The 20,445-nt window shown below is 29.0% G+C and overlaps 1 protein-coding gene across 1 annotated transcript in view; it reads left to right on the forward strand.

Moving 5' to 3' along the window:
* The window catches only part of LOC107448655 (BMP-binding endothelial regulator protein), a 159,410-nt gene that overhangs the window by 123,373 nt on the left and 15,592 nt on the right, over positions 1–20,445 (forward strand). The window contains exons 5-8 of the mRNA XM_016063957.4: positions 4,291–4,384; positions 5,410–5,492; positions 6,603–6,702; positions 8,435–8,541. Of these exons, the coding sequence (XP_015919443.1) occupies positions 4,291–4,384; positions 5,410–5,492; positions 6,603–6,702; positions 8,435–8,541 (384 nt within the window). The remainder of the gene's footprint in view (positions 1–4,290; positions 4,385–5,409; positions 5,493–6,602; positions 6,703–8,434; positions 8,542–20,445) is intronic.

The raw sequence follows: 20,445 nt of genomic DNA on the forward strand, positions 1-20,445 counted from the left end.
ATAGTTTAATTTGTTTTACAGTCAGAGTTTATCGTTGTTTTCAAATTCCATATTAATTTTTTTTTACTTGGCAAATAAAACGAGTTGCTATTCCGAATATAAAAAATAGATAGAAATTTGTTTAAAATAATTTTTCTTGTCCTTTATAGAGATTAATAGCTTAATTTTTTAACAGTCAGAGTTTATCGTTGTTTTCGGATTCCATATTAATTTTTTTTTACTTGGCAAATAAAACAAGTTGCTATTCCGAATATAAAAAAATAGATAGAAATTTGTTTAAAATAATTTTTCTTGTCCTTTATAGAGATTAATAGTTTAATTTGTTTTACAGTCAGAGTTTATCGTTGTTTTCAAATTCCATATTCAATTTTTTTTTACTTTGCAGATAAAACGAGTTGCTATCCCGAATATATAAAAATAGATAGAAATTTGTTTAAAATTATTTTTTTCTGCCCTTTATAGAAACTATTAGCTTAATAGCAGATAGGATAATATAAAATAGTGTTGTTTCTAAGAAAATGACGTGCATTTTATTTCAGTTTAGAGATTAAAGCGATTGCGCCTGTGATCAGATTACTGTTTACGAGGACGATATCTTTTGTTGAAAGATGCTGTTTCATTAATAATTTCTATAAAAGCGTATGAATGACCTTAACTAAAAGGGCTTTGTCGTTTCTTTGAATAATTTCTCGGAAAGGCAAGTGATTAAATTCAGCTGTCAGGAACCGACATGAAATCAGGCAACTTCCGGTTTTAGCGAGTTGACCGGAAACTAAAGTTAGGTTCCAAACATCCTTGAAAGTATACTTTTTAAACCTTTTCCATTTAATTCCTTATTAAATATTCTTTATATCAAAATTTGTTTCGTAAAATTCAGATAATATAAAAAAAAAAAAAAAAATAGAAAGCTTTCCCGCCTTTTTTTGATGACCTTGTTTAAAGTGGATAGAGGGTCGTAGATCTCGTCCTTTAAGAAGAAAAAGGATTGCGTATATATTCTTTTTTTTTTTACATTTCCTTGAATATAAGAATTAGCATAAATTTTTTTTTTTGGCAATTTGCGGGACATTACATACCTCGCAAATTAATTGGATAAAAGTGAAAAAGTTGTTCTTTATAAAAATCTCTTTTATTTATTCTATTTTTACATATGCTGCCGGCAAAGTCTGAAATTTGGTATTCTCTGGAAAAACCTAGGCTTTTTATAGATTTCCAACGATTTTCCGGCAAAGAATTGGATGATTAAATATTTCACATATTTGAATGAGGACATGGAATATTTTGTGCAACGTATGAATAAAGCAAAATAACATGAATAAAGCTCAAATAAAGGTGCAAAAATGGACATACTATAATTAAGGTTCTATAAACAAGAACCTACCTCAGTGTCTGAGCACAAAATGATAGAAGATAAGTAAGAAGACGAATATCTAGCAATAAAAAAATGGCTTAACCAGTTAGGAAAGAGGAGCAAGCTTGAACAAGAATGATTAAATATTTTATTTATTTGAATGGTGGACATTGTATATTTTGCTTAACATATGAATAAAGTACAAATAAAGATACAGAAATGGACATACTATAATATATGTTCTATAAACAAGAACCTATTTCGTTGCCTAAACAAAAGGACAGTAGAAAAGTAGCAAGACAAACAAGTAGCAATAAAAAATATTTTAAGCTGTTAGGGAAGAGGAATAAGCTTGAACTCTAAAATAAAAAAAGGAGATAAGAAATACATGTGAGGAGGTTTGTTCGGAGCCCCAGAGTGCAAGTTACATAAATGAAATTAGAATAGATTTTCAAATATTGAGAAAGAATAGGATACTACATAGATCATTAACTAAATTAGTAAAATTTTTCAAACTATGGAATGATTCCTAAATGTCAAAGTCAGTAGATGAAGAGCAGTATTTAATGATTTTAGCAAAAGAAAATTTAAACCTATGATTAGAATTTCTATTATGGAAGATGGAAGATGTTATATCCTAATTCTGAACATGTCTTTCATGTTCTTTAGGTTGAAATTCAAAGGCATCGACCTAAATTTTTTAGGGTTAACTAAAAAATTGTTACTGAAATTAACCATTTTTATATGTATTTCTGTTTGTTTTAATTCTGAAACTGTAGGGGTACTTATATTTAGGAGTGATATCCCCACCAGCCAAGGGGGGGAGAGTCGACCCCTCTACTGTAGCACAATATTGTATCCAATCCATAGGAGTTTGTTTAATTATTTTACTCCACATAAGAGATAGAAGCAGAATCCTGTCATCATTGCTAATTAATTAATTAACGTAATTAAAGCTCCAATCTGGAAAATGGTGTTTACAGATCACACCTACATTAATTTAATCAGCAAATAAGATTAAAATAAAAAAAAGGGTTCATTTTCAAAGTTTGTTTATAAGTCTAGAATATTGTTGCAAAAGAAGAATTGGCGGAAGTAGAGACATTTAAAGTTAGACGGCCCGTCTTCTCCAATCTTTGATAAGAAGGCGTTGGCGCATGTACTGACCTTGTTGTATCTTTCAACTGCTCAATAATTAAATTTACGTCAACATAAAACCATCAGATAAAAGTCGCAACGTCACGACAGTTTATTTTTACCGAAACAATCAGAAATCGTAACATGAACAACAGGAACATATATTTCGAGTATCGATTTGTTCTCGAAGGTCCGGTTGCAAAAAGAAAGTAACTCTTTTTTAACATATGAATAATACTTTCCCAAGGAGGTGCTTTGTTTTGCGATGATAAAAATTATCTTCTGTAATGTAGCTTTGTTAAGTTAAATATATAATTCGATGCTTTAAAAATAATTTATTATAATTTAATATTTTATATAGGGTTAGCAACGAAATTCCTACTATATATATATATTTTTTTTAATTTTAATATTCTACATGCCATTAAATATTTTTAGCATAATGTTTTAAATCATTCAACGGTGGGTGTTTTGTTCTATCTTTTTAGTTCGAATAAGCTTATGTTAGTTTTTTTGTTCATAATTTTTATGATCATTGAGAAAAATGATCATTTTCGACGCATCTCCTTCTTTTTGCTTTTAATCAAAGTTGCAAGGCCGCAAAAGCTGCTTGTGACGTTTGTGCTGCGTATGGAGAGGATGCCATTACTAAAATTTAAGACAGATACTTTATTTACGTCACACTAGAGCTGCACAATGGGATATTGGTGACGGTCTGGAAAACATCTCTGAGGATGATCAGAAAACACGCAATCACAATTTTGATCCTCTGATGATCGCTTCTCTGCTTTGGTAGCCCGACGACCAGCTTGAAGTCGAGAACTTCACGGTAAAACAGCTTAACGAAGACCGATAAAGCGCACCCTCGGTCTCTATGCAGGCTTATCAGAGAGGTCACTCACCCGCTTACTGACCGCAGTCAGTGAATCTTATGTTCTGGAACCGTTTCTTTACTGCAGAACAGTAAATTTTAAGAAGGAAAATTTTTCCTTCAAAGACACCATTCTCTGACCATCAAGTTGGCTTCATTGAAGAGCGATTAAACCAATTTCTGCACGAAAATTCCAGTCAAAGGAACTAGCAGAGAAAATGGAATGCATGACACTTTTAAAATCGGCGGGAACTTAGGTGCTAATCCATTGCGTATTTAAAGAGGCCTTTTTCCACTTCCAATTGGTGTGGGCGTATGGAGAAACATTAAATATGCTTTTAATCACCTTCATTTAATTTTCACTAATAAACTAATGAGTTATGTTTGCTTTGCTCGGCAGTATTTATCAAAACATTTGAAGTACAATGTCGTTATCCAATTGAGTGGGAGATATATAGAAGGTCTTTTTCGGAAATTTCATCGGATTTTTTTTTTCTTTTACATAATTTTACAAATACAATTAATTCTCTTATCAGCATATTCATGAAAAGGAGTTTGCTTTTATCTATTTGTCAGTTATTAAATTTTTGAGAGACATTTATGCTTTTAACGAGAATTTCAAATTTAAGATAGCTCTTATCAATTAGTACTTTATTAGCCTTAACGTATCCGTAATTAAAGTTTGATGATAATGATGTTGAAAACCGTAAATAAATGTGTAATGGACCAAATTCAGAAAAACTTGGAAATATTGTTAGCAAAAATACTGATTGATGTAGAGAGAATGTCAGTTCAGAATAGATTTCTCCTCACTATTATAGATTAATGTTTTACTTGACATCTATACTTAATCAAATACAATCAACGAATCAATGTGAGCCTTCAGGCTAATACTGAGAAACAGTTGCTAATCTATATCTACGTATTTTAGGGTGGAATTGTAACAGAAACCTCTATCCAATGTTACACCTCTTGCCGAAACCCCATACCTCCAGAACCTGGAAAATGCTGCCCGACGTGTGCAGGTAAAGACATATTTTTTTCATCATAATATGCAGAAATAAAAATTAAAATTAAAGAAAAATTTTTCAGAAAAATGATTTTTTAAACTTTTAATTAATTATAAATTGTAATTAATTTTAATTTAATTTTTAATAAATCTTAACGTTTAATTACGTTTTAATTCGGAATTAATTCTAATTTTTAACTTCAAATTTTAATTGCAATTAATTAAGAATTTAATTATTTTCAAGAATTAATTAATTCTTAATATTAATTTTTAATTACATTAATTTTTTAAGTAATTATAATTTTATATAGTTTTTAATTAAATTTTGAGTTTTAGTGAATTTTAATTTTAAACTAATTTACATTTGCATAAGTTTTTTTTAAATAAGAAATACTGCTGATATTTTAAATTTTTAATTAATTATAAATTGTAATTAATTTCAATTTAATTTTTAATAATTCTTAATGTTCAATTACGTTTTAATTTAGAATTAATTCTAATTTCTAATTTCAAATTTTAATTGCAATTAATTAAGAATTTAATTAATTTTAATAATTAAATTATTCTTAATTAAATCTTAATAGTAATTTTTAATTACTCTTAATTTTTATTTAATTATAATTTTATGTAGTTTTTAATTAAACTTTAATTTTTAGTGAATTTTAATTTTAAACTAATTTACATTTGCTTATGTTTTTTTAAATAAGAAAATGAAAATAATTAAATTTTTAACATAATTAAATTAATAAAATCAGTTTTAAATATTATCACAGACACTATTGATGCATTACAAATATTGAAAATTTGTGTATTATGAGAAATTAAAAGATTAGTACAAAAATCGTTGTGTGAACGTGAACTAACTCACGGTCCAGGTGGTGATTTTCGAATTTCATAGAGTTCATTAAACAGTCAATAGATAGCGTTTTTTGTCAATAACTGCAAATTAATGGAGGTGACATAATGACATCAACTTTCTCCTTTTTTTTGTGCTTTTAATGTTCTAATTACATACTGAAGTGGGGTATTTATTTATTTCAGATTGCTCCATCGACAATTCTAAAACTAAAGAGATTGAATTACCCTTACCTCTTACTGATCCCTGTGTGACGTGTACTTGTAAAGTAAGTTATTCAACTCTTTTTAACCGTAACTGTTAGAGACACGCGAAATTAATTTAAAAAATGTATTAATACGGAAAAACCTCAATTATTTTTCTTTACTTTATAAACATAACACTTTCGACGTTCTGATTTTTTTTTCAATTTTTCAAACTTTATTTATACATGGTAATTCCGTACCGAATTGTAAGGTAGGTAGGTCACATTATGAGGATTACGAATAGCATAACCACTCATGAATGAAAATGTCACTATACGCCGCTAGGGGTGCTTTCTGCTAAAAGTTAACTGTAATGCGCATTTGAAACGATACTTTTATTTACCTGAAGTATCTTAATATATACTTGATGAATTCCCGTTCGTTGTAAGGGGAAGTAAATAATCAATAATTAAGTGCGAAATAATGCTTAAAATGTTTCACGAAATTATAAGACATGTACAAACACAATAATTAAAGCTTAAATAGTTCCAATTTTATTTGTTTAAAGATTCCACAGTTAAGCAATTTTCTCCGGTACTTATCCTTTTAGAGAGGCTGTAAAAAATCTCCTTTCACGGTATCTATGATAAAACTGCACAGTATTAATGCAGTATGAATTCAGTTTTTATTGGTACCAAATTTACTAATATAATACATTTTACCTACATTAGTATATTTGCGATCTATTAAAACTACACCAATTACCGTAATACCAGTAGTGCCTATTATCAAATTTAATTAAACATCGTCTGTGTTAATCATATGGTATGGCAATTTTTTACGTTTCTCTTAAACGAGCCTAGGTACCAGTGATTTTGTTCTTTTTTTTTTTTTTCAATCACCATTAATTTTAAATTATTTAGATTTATGGAAACTCATTTTTAAAGTATAATTATAAACAAAGTAAACGAGCAGTTTTATATAACTTTAGAAATACTAAAAAAAGTCCCTTCAGCTTTAGAAAACTGCACAGGGAAAAACTGGTATTTTATGTAACTCAGTTAAACGAGAAACTTGTTTACATGTTTTGAACGAAAACTTACGCAATTTAATGGAAATTCTTGCTTTTATCTCTGTATTTTTTTATTAGGGAAATTGTTGTAATTTTTGTTGAATTATTATGTCTTTCGTAGGGGAACAGTAGCACTTGTTCGAAAAAGGCATGTCCTGTGCTTCCTTGTCCTCTAACAAAGCACGTTTTTAAACGGGGCGTGTGTTGTCCTGAATGCTTTGGTAAGTGCTCTTTTTCTTTTTTAAATGTTGAGGAAATGCATGATGCTTTTCTCACATCAGTCGCTTACTTCGCTTTTCATTAAATGATAATCGGTCTTAAAGAAAGGATAACATATCAAATGACAGAAGTTGCAATATATGTTCATTAGGAGCCGGGATAGCCTGTTTGGTAGGGCACTGGCCCCATGTCCAAGAGGTAGTGGGTTCGACCCCCTCCGGCTGAAGACTCCCCGTGTAGTAAATGGTGATGCACGTTAATTCTGTCAGGTCACAAAGTCCTCCATGCTCCCATAACAAATCAATATCTCTGGTGGTACTGATACAGAAGCTCCTTTGTTTTCTGGATATGGTTCAAAATTACAAGGCTACGGAGTTGAACAGTGGAAAATCTAGAATTGGGTCGACTGTTCAATTATAAAATATATATATGTATATATATATATGTGTGTTCATTGTAATATTGATAAAATCGACGCTACTCTCATCAGCCGTTTCCTTCAATTTTTATTCAGTGGTAAGACCAGATAATAATCCTGGTCAGAAAACAGGAAAAGTCCACTACGAGCACGCAGAAGAGGCGGCAAAAAAACACGTGCTCATTGTAATATTCATTGCAATATCGCACCACTCATCTATAGCAGACTGTCACAGTAGAACCTCCCACGGTTAGCCTGGCAGCAAGGGGACTCTAAACAATGATCTTCTTCCACTGAGGATATTTTTTTAACTATTTGTTTAATTTCAATTTATTTTATAACTGTTGTTGAACAGCCGACTCTATTTTGGGTTTACGACTACTAATGTTCAACTCCATAGCCTCGTAATTTTAAACCAATCCAGAAGACAAGGAAACTCCTGGATCAGTACCTCCAGAGGTATAATTTGTTATGGGAACATGGAGGACTTTGTGATTCGACAAATTTAACGTGCATGAGTCATCATTTCCTTCACGGGGAGTCTTCGGACCCCGGGGATCAAACCCACGACCTCTAGGACGTTGGCCGAGTGCCCTACCAACCAGGCTATCTCGGCCTAGTAGCCAACATATATCAGAACCGTGTAGTGTGCACCGACCACAGTGCTGACGTAAAATATTCTCAATGGTAGACAGGTCGTGGGTTAGCGTCACCTTGCCGTCAGGCTAACCGTGGGAGGTTTTCGTGGTTTTTCTCCCCATGTAACACAAATGCGAATTAGTTCCATCAAAAAGTCCTCCACGAAGGCAAATTTCTACCTGTCTCCCCAGGCTTTCCTTTGTCTTCTGGATTGGGTTCAAAATTACAAGGGGACTGAGTAGAGCATTTATAGTCGTAAACCCAAAAATTAGGTCGAATGTTCAACGACGGTTATAAAATAAACTAAAACCGTTTAGTGCTGAAACTTTATTACGGCGATAAGTAAATACGTGAGTCATAAATTTGGTGTTCTTTGCTGCTCGTGCGCCCTCTATATATTTCATGGCGAATAATATTTTAGATCACTTTTGCATGCTGCATCGATTTTTTAAAAATGTATGTGTTTATTTATTTATTATTATTATTTTAAATTGTAAATTGCAGCACTATTATGAATTTAATTAGAAATATTTTATTGTATTCTTATTATTTGTATGAACTTCCTTTGAATTAAAGTAAGTAATCAGAAACTGTGGTATAAAAAATACCAAATATAACTGAGAGCCTAATTATTCTGATTAGTGAAGACTTTTTTTTTTTAAATTTTATTTTTGCAGGTAATCGTCGACTCTATAGCAGTGAAGGAAAGTGTTTCCTAGGAACAAGAGAGTTTAGATCGGGAGATGAGTTTCAGCAAGATTCTTGTACTCTTTGTAAATGCCATGTAAGTCAATGATTTAAATGCATTCTTGTGTAAATTACACCGTTTTAACCCTACGACGCAGAATTTTTATTAAGCATATTTTTCATACTTTTTCATTATTTTGTACTAATTTAGGTCGAAATAAGTGAAAAATATTATATTTACCACTTTAATAATTTTTGGTTATGAAATACAGCATTTAACACCATGTCTTTTTATGCGTTAAAGATAAAATCTTCCAAACAAGACTCATTTCCAAACAAAAAATTTGCAATTTACAATTTACAAAATCAATTATTGATTAATTTTTGAATATAAATTTAAAAAAATTCAAACAACTTTTTTTAGATTTTATATTTTACTTCAAGCATATTTCCGATAATTTAACAGATTTTTTTAGTAAGTAACTTTTTCATGATTACAAATACCAAAATATATTTTCGCTTGTAATTAGGGCGTCAGAAAAAAATATCTAAAAAAGACATCAGTGTATCAGTGTATTGTGCCAAAAGGTTAAACACAAAAAATATGTAGAAAACATTTTTTTTATATGTAAACCTAAATTTATAGTTAATTATTAGTAACGAAAAATTAAAAAAAAAACTAATAAGTAACAAAAAAGTGAGTTCAATTGGAAAAGTGATTTTTTGTACTCTGTAAATGTAACGAAAGTTATTTTAAATGCATTGTGTAATTTATGCTGTCTTTTAAACAATCACAACTCTCGAAGAAAAAAACACAGCATAGTTTTTTTGGAACCTTCAACTTAAACCTTCATTGCCGCGAAATCTTATTCTTATAGTATACCTTTATCAATGTCATCAGATTCCATTGAGAATTTTTAAAGGTCAGTTGTTCTTTGTGACCTGATGTAGCATACAGGGTCAACGAAATAATTACATTCATAATTAACGAGTATTTTGTATATTAATATCACCTATATCTTTAAAAATAAAATAAAATAAAATAAAATAAAATAAAATAAAATAAAATAAAATAAAATAAAATGAAATGAAATGAAATGAAATGAAATGAAATGAAATAAAATAAAATAAAATAAAATAAAATAAAAGGGCTTATTTTCTGATCGCTTATGAAAGCGATCAAACTGCAAAAGGCATATTACATTCTTATTTTTTTTCAAAATTTGAAATTTAATTTTCATTTTTATTAGGACTTTTTAAAATACGATTTTTAGTTTAATTAATGATTATAATTATTAAAGAATATGGTTATTTACATCAAAGACTTCCATGAGCTGCTTAATTATGTTATTAATTGTAACTTCTTCAAAAAAATTTAATTCCAGGAAAATTATTAATGAATAAATTTCAAGTTTTCAATCGAAATTTAAGTATGTGACTTTTTAAAATTCGATTTCTCATTAACTATTCGACCAATTTCATTCAAATTTTGTATTCCGCTATTCAAATTACATTCTTTAAAATGATGTAAAGATTTTTATTTCTTAGAATTCAAAATTTTTTCATTATTAAATAATTATTATTAAAAAAATTATAAAATGTACTAAATAATTATTAAAAAGTATTTTTTGCATGTAACTATCTTTGGATAAATAAATTTACAGTTGTGTGTATAATTTATAATTTTCAATTCGCTTAAGAAAATATTTCGAGTTATGGTGAAATACGCAAAAAGTAAAATTAACATTAATGGGTTCAAAATCTTCACCGCTCTTATAACCAAACTATTGGGACCATATTTCCTTGATAGTGGTTACTCCGAATATTTTGAGGGTCAAAAATCAGTCGGAAAAAAAGGTATGTTTATTCGAAAAAAGTGCGTTCTTGTGTCTGATTTCATAATATAAAATATCGTCTTTATTAAACAAGTAGCATATGTTAGGTCACCACCTTAAACCATTAAGATTGACTCCTCGTAGGTGAAAATCTGATAATTAGAGGATAAGAAGTTATTCAGTGTGATATGTTTTTTTTTATGCTCTTTACATTAATATCTATGCTATTTAAAATAATAATAAAAATTTGATTTTTGTAATGATTCTGAGAATTTTATTTATAAATCTTACAGCTTGTAACCACAAGCATTTATTTATACACTATAAGAACTTCTGCAAACAGCAGAAGTCTATAAGCTTGATTTCTTAAAAAATGCTCTTAAATTTCTCGGGACCACTTTTGACCTTGAGTCTATGTTTTCAAAACCGATGAAAATGTTTACCTTCTGAGACATTTTGGAGCCTATTGCATCATTTTTCTCAATTAGTTTGAGTGTTTAGTTTGTAATCACACATGTAAGATGAGAAAATGGATTAAAATAATGTTGAGATATTTTAGTGGGGCGATATAAAAACTTACGAATTAAGTTCTAAAAAATTAAAGATTATCAAATCGATTTATCAACGAGAAAATTACACTTCGGTGAGCTTACTTATTCTAAGCTTGTTAAAGGCATTGCTTTTTTTTAAATTTAAAATAATTCCATTTTTGGACTTCTGGAGAAGTGTCACAATTGGCTAGGAAATTTTCCACAATTTATAAAATATTTTTGCAAAATAATTTAGTACTCCCATTAAATGTTTGATTCTTTCATAAAAAAATATTTTAACACGAAAAAGAGAGGAAAAAAAACGCAATTTTAAGTAAAAAAAAGTTTAGAAAAACTAATATTGCGATTGGACGATCAATATTTTTCTGTTTACAGATCGTGATATTAAAATTACGATATCGTTCAGCATTAATCTTGATTTGTTTGGGGTTTTTTTATTAAAAAAATTATGGCAAATACTTTAAAACGAATAAAATATATTACGCCTCATGATGCAAACGATTCTATAAGCTATAACTTTTCGCAATTGTTTCAGATTATTGCTCAGAAAATTTTAAAATTTAATTAGATGTTAAATTAAGACACGTTTTAAATAATTTTAAACAGAAATAGCTTTTAAATTCATACAGAATTTTAAAGAAAGTTTAAACAGATATTTAATAGAAAATATGTGTTTTAACACTTGGTAGAAACAACCATTTTTATTTATTTTAAACAACAACTAAAACTGGGATGTATTCGTTAGAATAATTACAATAAATAAAAACATAACTAGGCTTAAAAGTGAAAAATTTCATATCTTCTTTCCTTTTTCTTTTCAAAAAAGAAAATACAGAAGTATTTTTAAATTACTCATAAGTAAGTTTAACTTAAGGCATATTGAAAGCAAGCAAAAACGAATTTTCTGATTTTTGTTTTTGTTATTCGTTTTATATTTATAGTATACGATAAGACAAAATACGAGGTGACTTAGATCAGAACTGTCACTGACAAGAAAATGTTAGTTTCTTTTCAGAATATTTGCGACATTCTTTACAGGGCAAGTGCCCCTCCCTTGGAGGGCTTTGGAAGATCATTAATTCTTGTGGAAACTTTGTGTACTCTGGTTGAAGAGATGACAATAACAAACGTGACACTATGTGTTGTTTTTCTGTTTATAGAGTACTTGTTACTTATTGCCTTTAGTAAAATATAAATTTCAAGAAAATATGTTGAGATAACAGTTCTAAACAACAGAAATAGCCGCTCATATATGACCTTTTATCTGCAATGACGTCATATAAATCTTTTTACAATTGTTATCGTTTGCTTTAAAACATTAATGTATTCTTATTAAAAACAAACGATTCTTCCGAAAGATAATATGTATATTTGAGTTGCACCCAAAAAAAATTGTTTGCTAAATGGTATGAAGATATGCAAACAATCGGATGCTTTGAAAATGTAGCCGGTATTTTGCAATGCGGGGCGATTCTTTCGTTACGTGTGTTACTTTTACACGACATATTTCAACTTTAACACTTATTATAATAAACTTGTTAGATATTTTTTATGTTTTTCTTAATTTGTTGTTAAATCTATATGTGTTGTAAGTTTTCAAAACGAAGATTGAAGGCGCAAATTAATTTGATGCTGAAAAAAAAAATTTCTGAAATTTTGTTACGTGTGTTACCCTTTATAATGCTAGATATTTGAAACTTTGAATATATTCATTTAATTCTGTGAAGTATAAAGGCAAAAAATTAAGATATTTTCTTTTATAGAGAGATACAATATCGAAGCTGTGTTTAGTGATTTTTAAAAATTTCTTGCAACAGTAAAAACTTCTTTATTTTGGTGAAATTGGTGCGTTACGTGTGTTAACTGAACGTTACGTGTGTTACCCTCTGTGAATATTTCAACTGAGAAGTCATAAATGTTGCACTAAAACATTTATTTATTTTAATTTAGCAGAAGAAAAACAATTTATTTTAGCAAATAAAATAGTTAATGGTCTGGAAAGATGGTTGTAGCCCTTCTTTATACTGGTTTAGAGAGTAAAACATAGCAAATCTTAGGCACATCTATTCCTTCAAAATCATTTCTGTTTGGAAACAAAAATATGCATATTTTCCAATTATTTTATGCAAATATTGCATTTTAAGTTTACAAGCATGTGCATTTGCGTCAATAATGTTCCCGAGATAGAGCATATGTCGTTTTAATTTCAGTTATAGGCGCACTTCTGATCAGGAGGGAACAGAAATTGACTTACTGACTATTTGTGTGCCACAATGTGCATCTATGCATCTTATTCAAGTATCTAACGATACTTATGCATAGATTTTATGCTTTGTATTACCGTTGCCATGTATTGATATTTTCAATTAATATCTTTATTTCCTTTTGGCTAATATATAATACTGTTGAATTAGGCATGAGTTGATTGGTTAGCTTTGCAAACAACACTGGATAGCAAATAAATTTTTTTGTATAACAACGCAATGATATAAATAACTTTGCTTTTTGCTTCGCTTTCAAGATTTTGTACTACACACCTATCCCATAGAAGGAACTTCTGCATGTGATATCGTAAAATATTTCCAAATTAATTTCTTTTTTTATATTTTGATTGACAAAATATGAAATAATTCAACCATATATTTATTTTTAAATTCTTAACTTGACTTATTACTATAGAAGGTTTCTGTTAGCTCATCTTCTGAAGTAGAATCGTTTTTAAACAGTCTTAAAATAAAAGTGTAGACATTGTTTCACCTTTGTCTTTGCCTTAGGAAAATATTGTAAAGGACTCTATTTTAAACTCTTTAGGAGAGTATCGTCTAAGGAAACAGCTGCTGTGAATAACGGAACTGTGGCTGGATAGCATAATGCTGATTAAAATTCGTTTGATATTCAAAAGAATATGCCATTGCAAAGTCAACTTGAATTTCCCTGGTTTTAATGCTAGATATGTTTGTTTGGAAAGTATCACCTCGGATTCTTTTAACTCTTACGTATTATTGAAAGTTAGTCCAATTTTCAAGAGTTATTTCAAAACATTCTTCTTGCACATTTGCCATTATATATTTTTTATTGTGAGCTATTGTCATCTTTTTCTCATCGTTACCAAACTACAATAAATGATGGTTAGAAACCTATAACAAGCAATGAGAAATTTTTGTAAGTATCAGAAACACCCTTCCAACAATTAGATCCAAAATTTCTTTTACTTTATATACATAAATACATCTACCATCACCATGTATTGTCATAAACTTAATTTTAGCCTTCCAGTTAAAGAATAAAAATTTCATGATATTTGTTTTGATTATAAGTTCTACAGTAGCAATAAATTTTTTAGTCATAAAGCACTAAATATGGAAAATTAAACAATGTTTAGGATGCAACTGACAAAAATCAGTATAAGCCTCTCTTAGAAACATTGTTAGATAGTTCTTTCGTTTTATTGCCCGTTTTTCCCCGTGATAATCCAGAGAACCAGCTCTTGTTTCAATACAAGCATAGTATAAACAATCTAACTTTTGAAGAAAATCCATTTATTAATAATTAAGTTCATCTGAAATACTTAGTGGTAAACCTTTTACATCATTATCAATCTGTTTTGAAAGTTCAAGTCTAACTTTCATTATTTCCTTATTTTCTTTCCTTTGAAGTGCAGAATCTTATGCTCTTTTCTTTTTTTCTTCATCTTCTTATTCTTTTAAATCCAGTTAAGGACACTATTTTAAGCTTATCCATTTTATAATAATCTAGCAAATGCAGTCGAAATATTCTACTTAAACATAAACGTATAACAAATAGAAGTTTGGGAAAACAATTTCCAAAAGTTTCAAAATTATCGTCTTATTATGCTGTTTTTTTATTAATGCTTATACTGACCTGATTTTACAAAAAAACACAATCTTACAATTCCGTATTTGTGGCATTGAAGTTGCGCGGCGGTTATAAAAAATGTCCGAACATGATTTAAATCTTTTATTGAAAATAAATAAATAATTAAAGTGTATAAGTACCTCTAACACACATAACAGTAATGCGCGTAACTTTTCGTTACGTGTGTTACCTTGAATAAAATTAATTATAAAATTTTAACTATTGGCAGTTTTAATTCGAGAATTTTTTCCGTTGCATATCTTGCCTTCTTAATTTATAAAACAAAAAATTTTTAAATTTTCTTTTTTACAAAAATTTTTACAGAAAAAAATGCAAAATTATGTTACGTGTGTTACTGGGAAATTAGACTATCTTGATTAATCGACTTTCAAACAAGCAAAAAAATTTAGGCCAAATTAAAAAAATACATTAAACAATGATAAAAGAGTAAAATAGTTATATTTATTACTAAAAACCATTTTATTGCTCTTTAATATTTTAAGAACTCCATTGGAATATAACATAACAAAGAAGAGAACTCCTGTTAAAATTCATAGTGTTCCACCTTTTGTTAGAATTCACATAAATATTTTTTGTAATTCAAAAAACTATCTTAACTATTAAAAAATGTACATCTTCTAGATTCCGAAATTGTGTCATTTTTGATTCTGCGATAATTTTGAAAATTTAGTCACTCAGGACCACTTTTCGTGGAATCGCCCTGCGACAGTATGTTTACAACTATTTTCTAATATTCTAGATATATTTTAGATATTGATTCAATATGTTAGAAAACCGGTCATCTCCAAAAAAGCAAATTTTTACTGGAGAGACGAAAGAACTCAATAGTTAAGTATCAGCTTGATATATAAAGCTTTTTTTTTCTTTTTTTTTTAAAACATGACTATTTACAAAATATTCTATTGCAATTGTGCGATAACATAACTTAAGTTTTTCAATACGTCGATACTGAGCCATGGTGGCTCATCAGGGGATGTAGCGTTCGCTTTCCAATGAGATGAACCGAGTTCGAATCCCAGTGATGGCTGGTTGTTTTGAATTCGGCACCAGCTCGCACCGACCACAGTGCTGATGTAAAATATCCTCAGTGGTAGACGGATCATGGGTTAGAGTCCCATTGCCGTCAGGCTAAACGTGGGAAATTTACGTGGTTTTCTTCTCCATGTTCCATCAAGTCCTCCACAAAGGCAAATTTCTCCCAATCCTTGTTCCTGGAGTTCCCTTGTCTTCTGGATTGGGTTCAAAATAACAAGGCTATGGAGTTGAACATTAGTAGTCGTAAAATCGTAACCTACTTCATCCGTAATTAGAGTAAAGTTTTAATCATATCAATAGCTCTTAAGTTTATCTGTTAGCTGCCGGAATGAAATTAAATTAATTAAATTCGTTGAAGACTTCATTCTTAAATGTGTTTTTTTGTCTATTTGGATTTTTCAATCTATGTGAAAATCACTGAAACCGACTCATAATTCTCACTTTTTGCAAATTTTTATGTGCCCAGAGAATGCAGCGTTGTAGTAACTCATTAAATATTAAAAAATTAAATCACAAACGCTTTATAACGCTTATAAAAATGTGACTTTTCTTCATATTGATATTATACGCCATTTTCATGGTTGCCACAGAGAGCGCTAGCTATATGTTGGCAAATCTAAACCTGACAGTCTAAAATGTCTATTACAAACTCACAACAGTTATAAAAATAACATATTATTCGTTAAAAAGTTTACAATTCGTAATTATTAAGGTTCATCTAGATTACCACAAGTTTGCGTAGCATCGCTGCTCAGTTAATAAAAAAATATATATCGGTCCTAAAAAGAGTTTGTATTGAATTTACCTACATGAGCGACATTACGTAAAATTGGAAACTATCAATTGTTATACAATCATCTATGCGCATTGGCTGCATTTTTAACAAACTTAAAGTGTTGCAACTCCATATCCACCAATATTGTCAACAAGTGACGTGTTATAAACTTTCCAAAAACCATTTGTTAACTTCAGACATCAAAACAAAATTTAAAAAAGTGAAAAAAAAAGGTACAAATTTGTTTGAATCGGATAAAAACCCATTTGACAAAAGCCACATGCCGAACCGCGTGCAAAAAATTAGAGAGAAAAACTCAGAAATATTTACTCAAGCATAACGTAAATACTTATCACCCTAATTTTTTTATTCTGGGAAAAAAAAACGAGACCAAAAATAATAAACTTTATTGGTTCATTATTGTTTTTTTTTCCCTTCCTTATTGCCCCCCTTTGTCTATAAAAGTTTGGCTGGCATATGAAGTATGCCAGGCTTAAAATGTATCTGGCGTATATATGACACATACGCGTAAGCATTAAAAGAGTAGACTGACATATGGCAGCTAAAACATGGTTTATATAACAACCTAATGTAAATACATTAGCAGAACAAGTATGAGAAGTGAAACTAATATATTTTTTACCCTCTTTAGCCCCTGCTGAATCATTTTTACGAGCATCACTACTTTTTGGTTGTTTTGAACAAAAAGAAGGAAAAAAAACTAACCTTTCTTTCAAGAACTATAGCTCTCTTTAAGAATTTTTAAGCAATACAAAGAATTGCACAACAAAGGCATGCTGGGAAGCTTTCAACAAAGAAATATTTTGACTTTGTTCACAACTATTCTTTTGATTGTCTTTCAACTTTCTGCGATTTTGAAAGGGCAAAGATACCGCAGAAATAAACATGTTTTTCAATGAACTTTTCGCTCCCTGTTTTTCCGTTTAAATGTACTTCGTTTTAAAAAGTATCAGTTTTGAGAAACTGCGAACAAATGGTTAGGAAATATAATTGTTTGCATATTTTCGTACCATTTAACAAACAATTTTCTTTTTGCTGCTACTCCAATATGCATATTTTCTTTCTGAAGAATCGTTTGTTTTTAATAAGAATACATTAATATTTTAAAGCAAACGATAAGCCAAACAGCAATATATTTATTTCCAAAAAGATATTAGCAAAATCGTTTTCACGTTTTGTTATAAGCTAAAAATCATAACTGTTTGAAAAAGCATCGAATTCGAGAAACAGTAAACATATAGAAATCGTGATATTGTTATTTTTTTAGACCAGTGTAGCAAAAGATTTTTTTTTTCTGTGTTACTTAGAAATAAATAATATTTTTCCAAAAAGAGATAAAAATAATACGGTAATATCAAAATCTATATACTTTGAATATTAGTAATTGGTTATCAAATGCTTTCAGTGTTATAGTTTATTTTGCCATTTTAAATTTTAGAACAATTGAATATAATTAATTGCTGTTTAGTTGTTGCCGTTTAAGTACATCAATGCTGAAAGACTCTGGAAAATAGAATTTTCATTAAAATGTCAGATGCCTCGCTTCAAAATTTTAATCCTTCAGAATCTATCAATTTGTAACTTATGTGGAAGGAGAGTTCTTTGACAATTCAAATATTTCAAAGTTATAACGTATACATCGAATGTAATTGGCCTCCCCAAATATATTTGAATGTAGTTCTTTAAAGTCAGTATGTTTAACGAAATGTTGTCACATTTTTATTTTATTTTTATTGTTGAATAAACTTTTTACAGCCATAGAAATTTTCTAACATGATTTTTTTTAAATATAATTTAAATCAAAGCCACAACAACAAAAAGTTTGCAAATAGTGGTTATTAAATGGAAAGGGCCTGTTGATATCGGTAACCGATTCATTAGGTTTGAAAAAAAAGTGGCTACTAAGTTATTATAGTCCACCAGTCACTGGCTACTAACTGAAAAGTGAAATTTCCTGATCTAGTCTATGACTAAGGACATATAAGACTTTATATCTATTAATATTACTTTTAATATGAAAGTAATTTTTTATGTAAAAATTTCATTTAAGCAAAATTTTTTAAAGAGAGTAAAATATGGTTTTTTAAAATCGAATAAATTTCGCATACATTTACATAAGTAGTAATTTAAATGCTGTGGCAGAATTTTTTCGAGCTATCTGCGACAAAACTCTAGCACTAATATCTTTCTGCAAGATATTTTCAATAATAGCAAACATATATGTTACTAATTTGAAATAACAAAAGCGCTGTGTTTGCAGGAAAAAAAATTAAATAAATAAGCAAAAAAACTATATATATATATATATATATATATATATATATATATATATATATATATATATATATATATATATATATATATATATATATATATATATATATATATATATATATATATATATATATATATATATATATATATATATATATATATATATATATATATATATATATATTTTAATTGAACATGTAATAATTTTTCATTCTAATATTATGGGTGATATTCTCGCTTTTTGTTGGGGGGGGGACGCACTAATTGTTTTTTTCGCATTTCATAAATAATCACAATAAAAAAAACTATTAAAAATCGCATGAAATCCATGTTAGTAATTTCCGAATAAAAGAATCGACGAAATCAAGCGAATCGGACTGCTCAAAAAAGGGTTACTCAAATGCGTGTTTCGTTTCGAAATTGTAGTAATAAATAGTATCTGATTTAAAAACTATGGAGAAATGAATAGCAATAACGGCCAAAAAATAGATAGAATCATTGCCTTAAAAAGTAAATACTCAAATGCCCGATTCGAATTTTCCATATTGTTTGAAATATTTAAAAACCACGTGAAAATCAATATCGATAACTGCCGAAAATACAATCGAAACATTACATCGATTTACGATACTGTCGACGTAAATTGCACACGCCAAAGAGTGATTATTTAAATGCATGATAAAAAATATTACGTGTAAATTTCTGTAGAAAAGAAAAGTAAATTGTTTTCACTTTTTAAAAGAAAAATCTTTCTGCAAGAACTCTGTAACAGCTCTGCGACAACGTCGCCGCATCGCTGCGATTCTGTCACAGAGTTTAAATCATGGTTTTATGTTTTTTAAATGCATATCATTCTATTGTTTCTTCCTTTTAATTAAATGGGGCTTTTTTTGCCTTACCACTTATTACATTAAATAAACAATCCCAAGGCACTGAAGTGGTATGATATTACTTGATTAAAAAAAATTCCCTTTGCTTCAAAAATATTCAGATTGGATGTAACAGTTGACATGCTTTAAGCGCTCAAAAATAGGCGCCCGTTTTCTAGATTTACCAAACATAAATGAGAAGAAACAAAAGCGATCTGAAATATGAAACGTAACGTTGAGAAAAAAGATGAAAAATAAAGGTGAGAAATAAAGCTAATCATTTTTTTATCTCATTCACGTCTGGCAAGTCTTAAAGATGGGTGCCCATTTTTAAAGCGCTTGAAATATGTCGACTATTATTACCCATTTATGTATTTTTAAAGCAAATGAATTTTATAATCATGTAACACTTGTTATATTGTTACAGATAATACAGGTATTATATTATGAAAAAGGGCATGTAATCGAGGTGTTTACCCCGAGCATCCATACAATCCCCTTACTAAGCTTTCCAGATAATTCGAATCATAATACTGTTCGTCAGTTCCAAATATTTATTACTTTTAAATAATATATTTGAGACGAAAGTAAACTGAACGAAAATTATTCCAAGCCAAGATAACGCACACATAATACACAAACGTTTAAAAAAATTTTTATGTCTGACTAAACATGTATAGCTCATTCAAAATCGGCTGTATTACCCTTTTGTAAAAGAAAAAAGTGTCTCACCGCAGACCACAG

Source organism: Parasteatoda tepidariorum, chromosome 4 (assembly GCF_982258835.1).
Source record: "Parasteatoda tepidariorum strain Cologne lab strain chromosome 4, Ptep-v5.0, whole genome shotgun sequence".
In the NCBI taxonomy this organism is placed as follows: domain Eukaryota; kingdom Metazoa; phylum Arthropoda; class Arachnida; order Araneae; family Theridiidae; genus Parasteatoda; species Parasteatoda tepidariorum.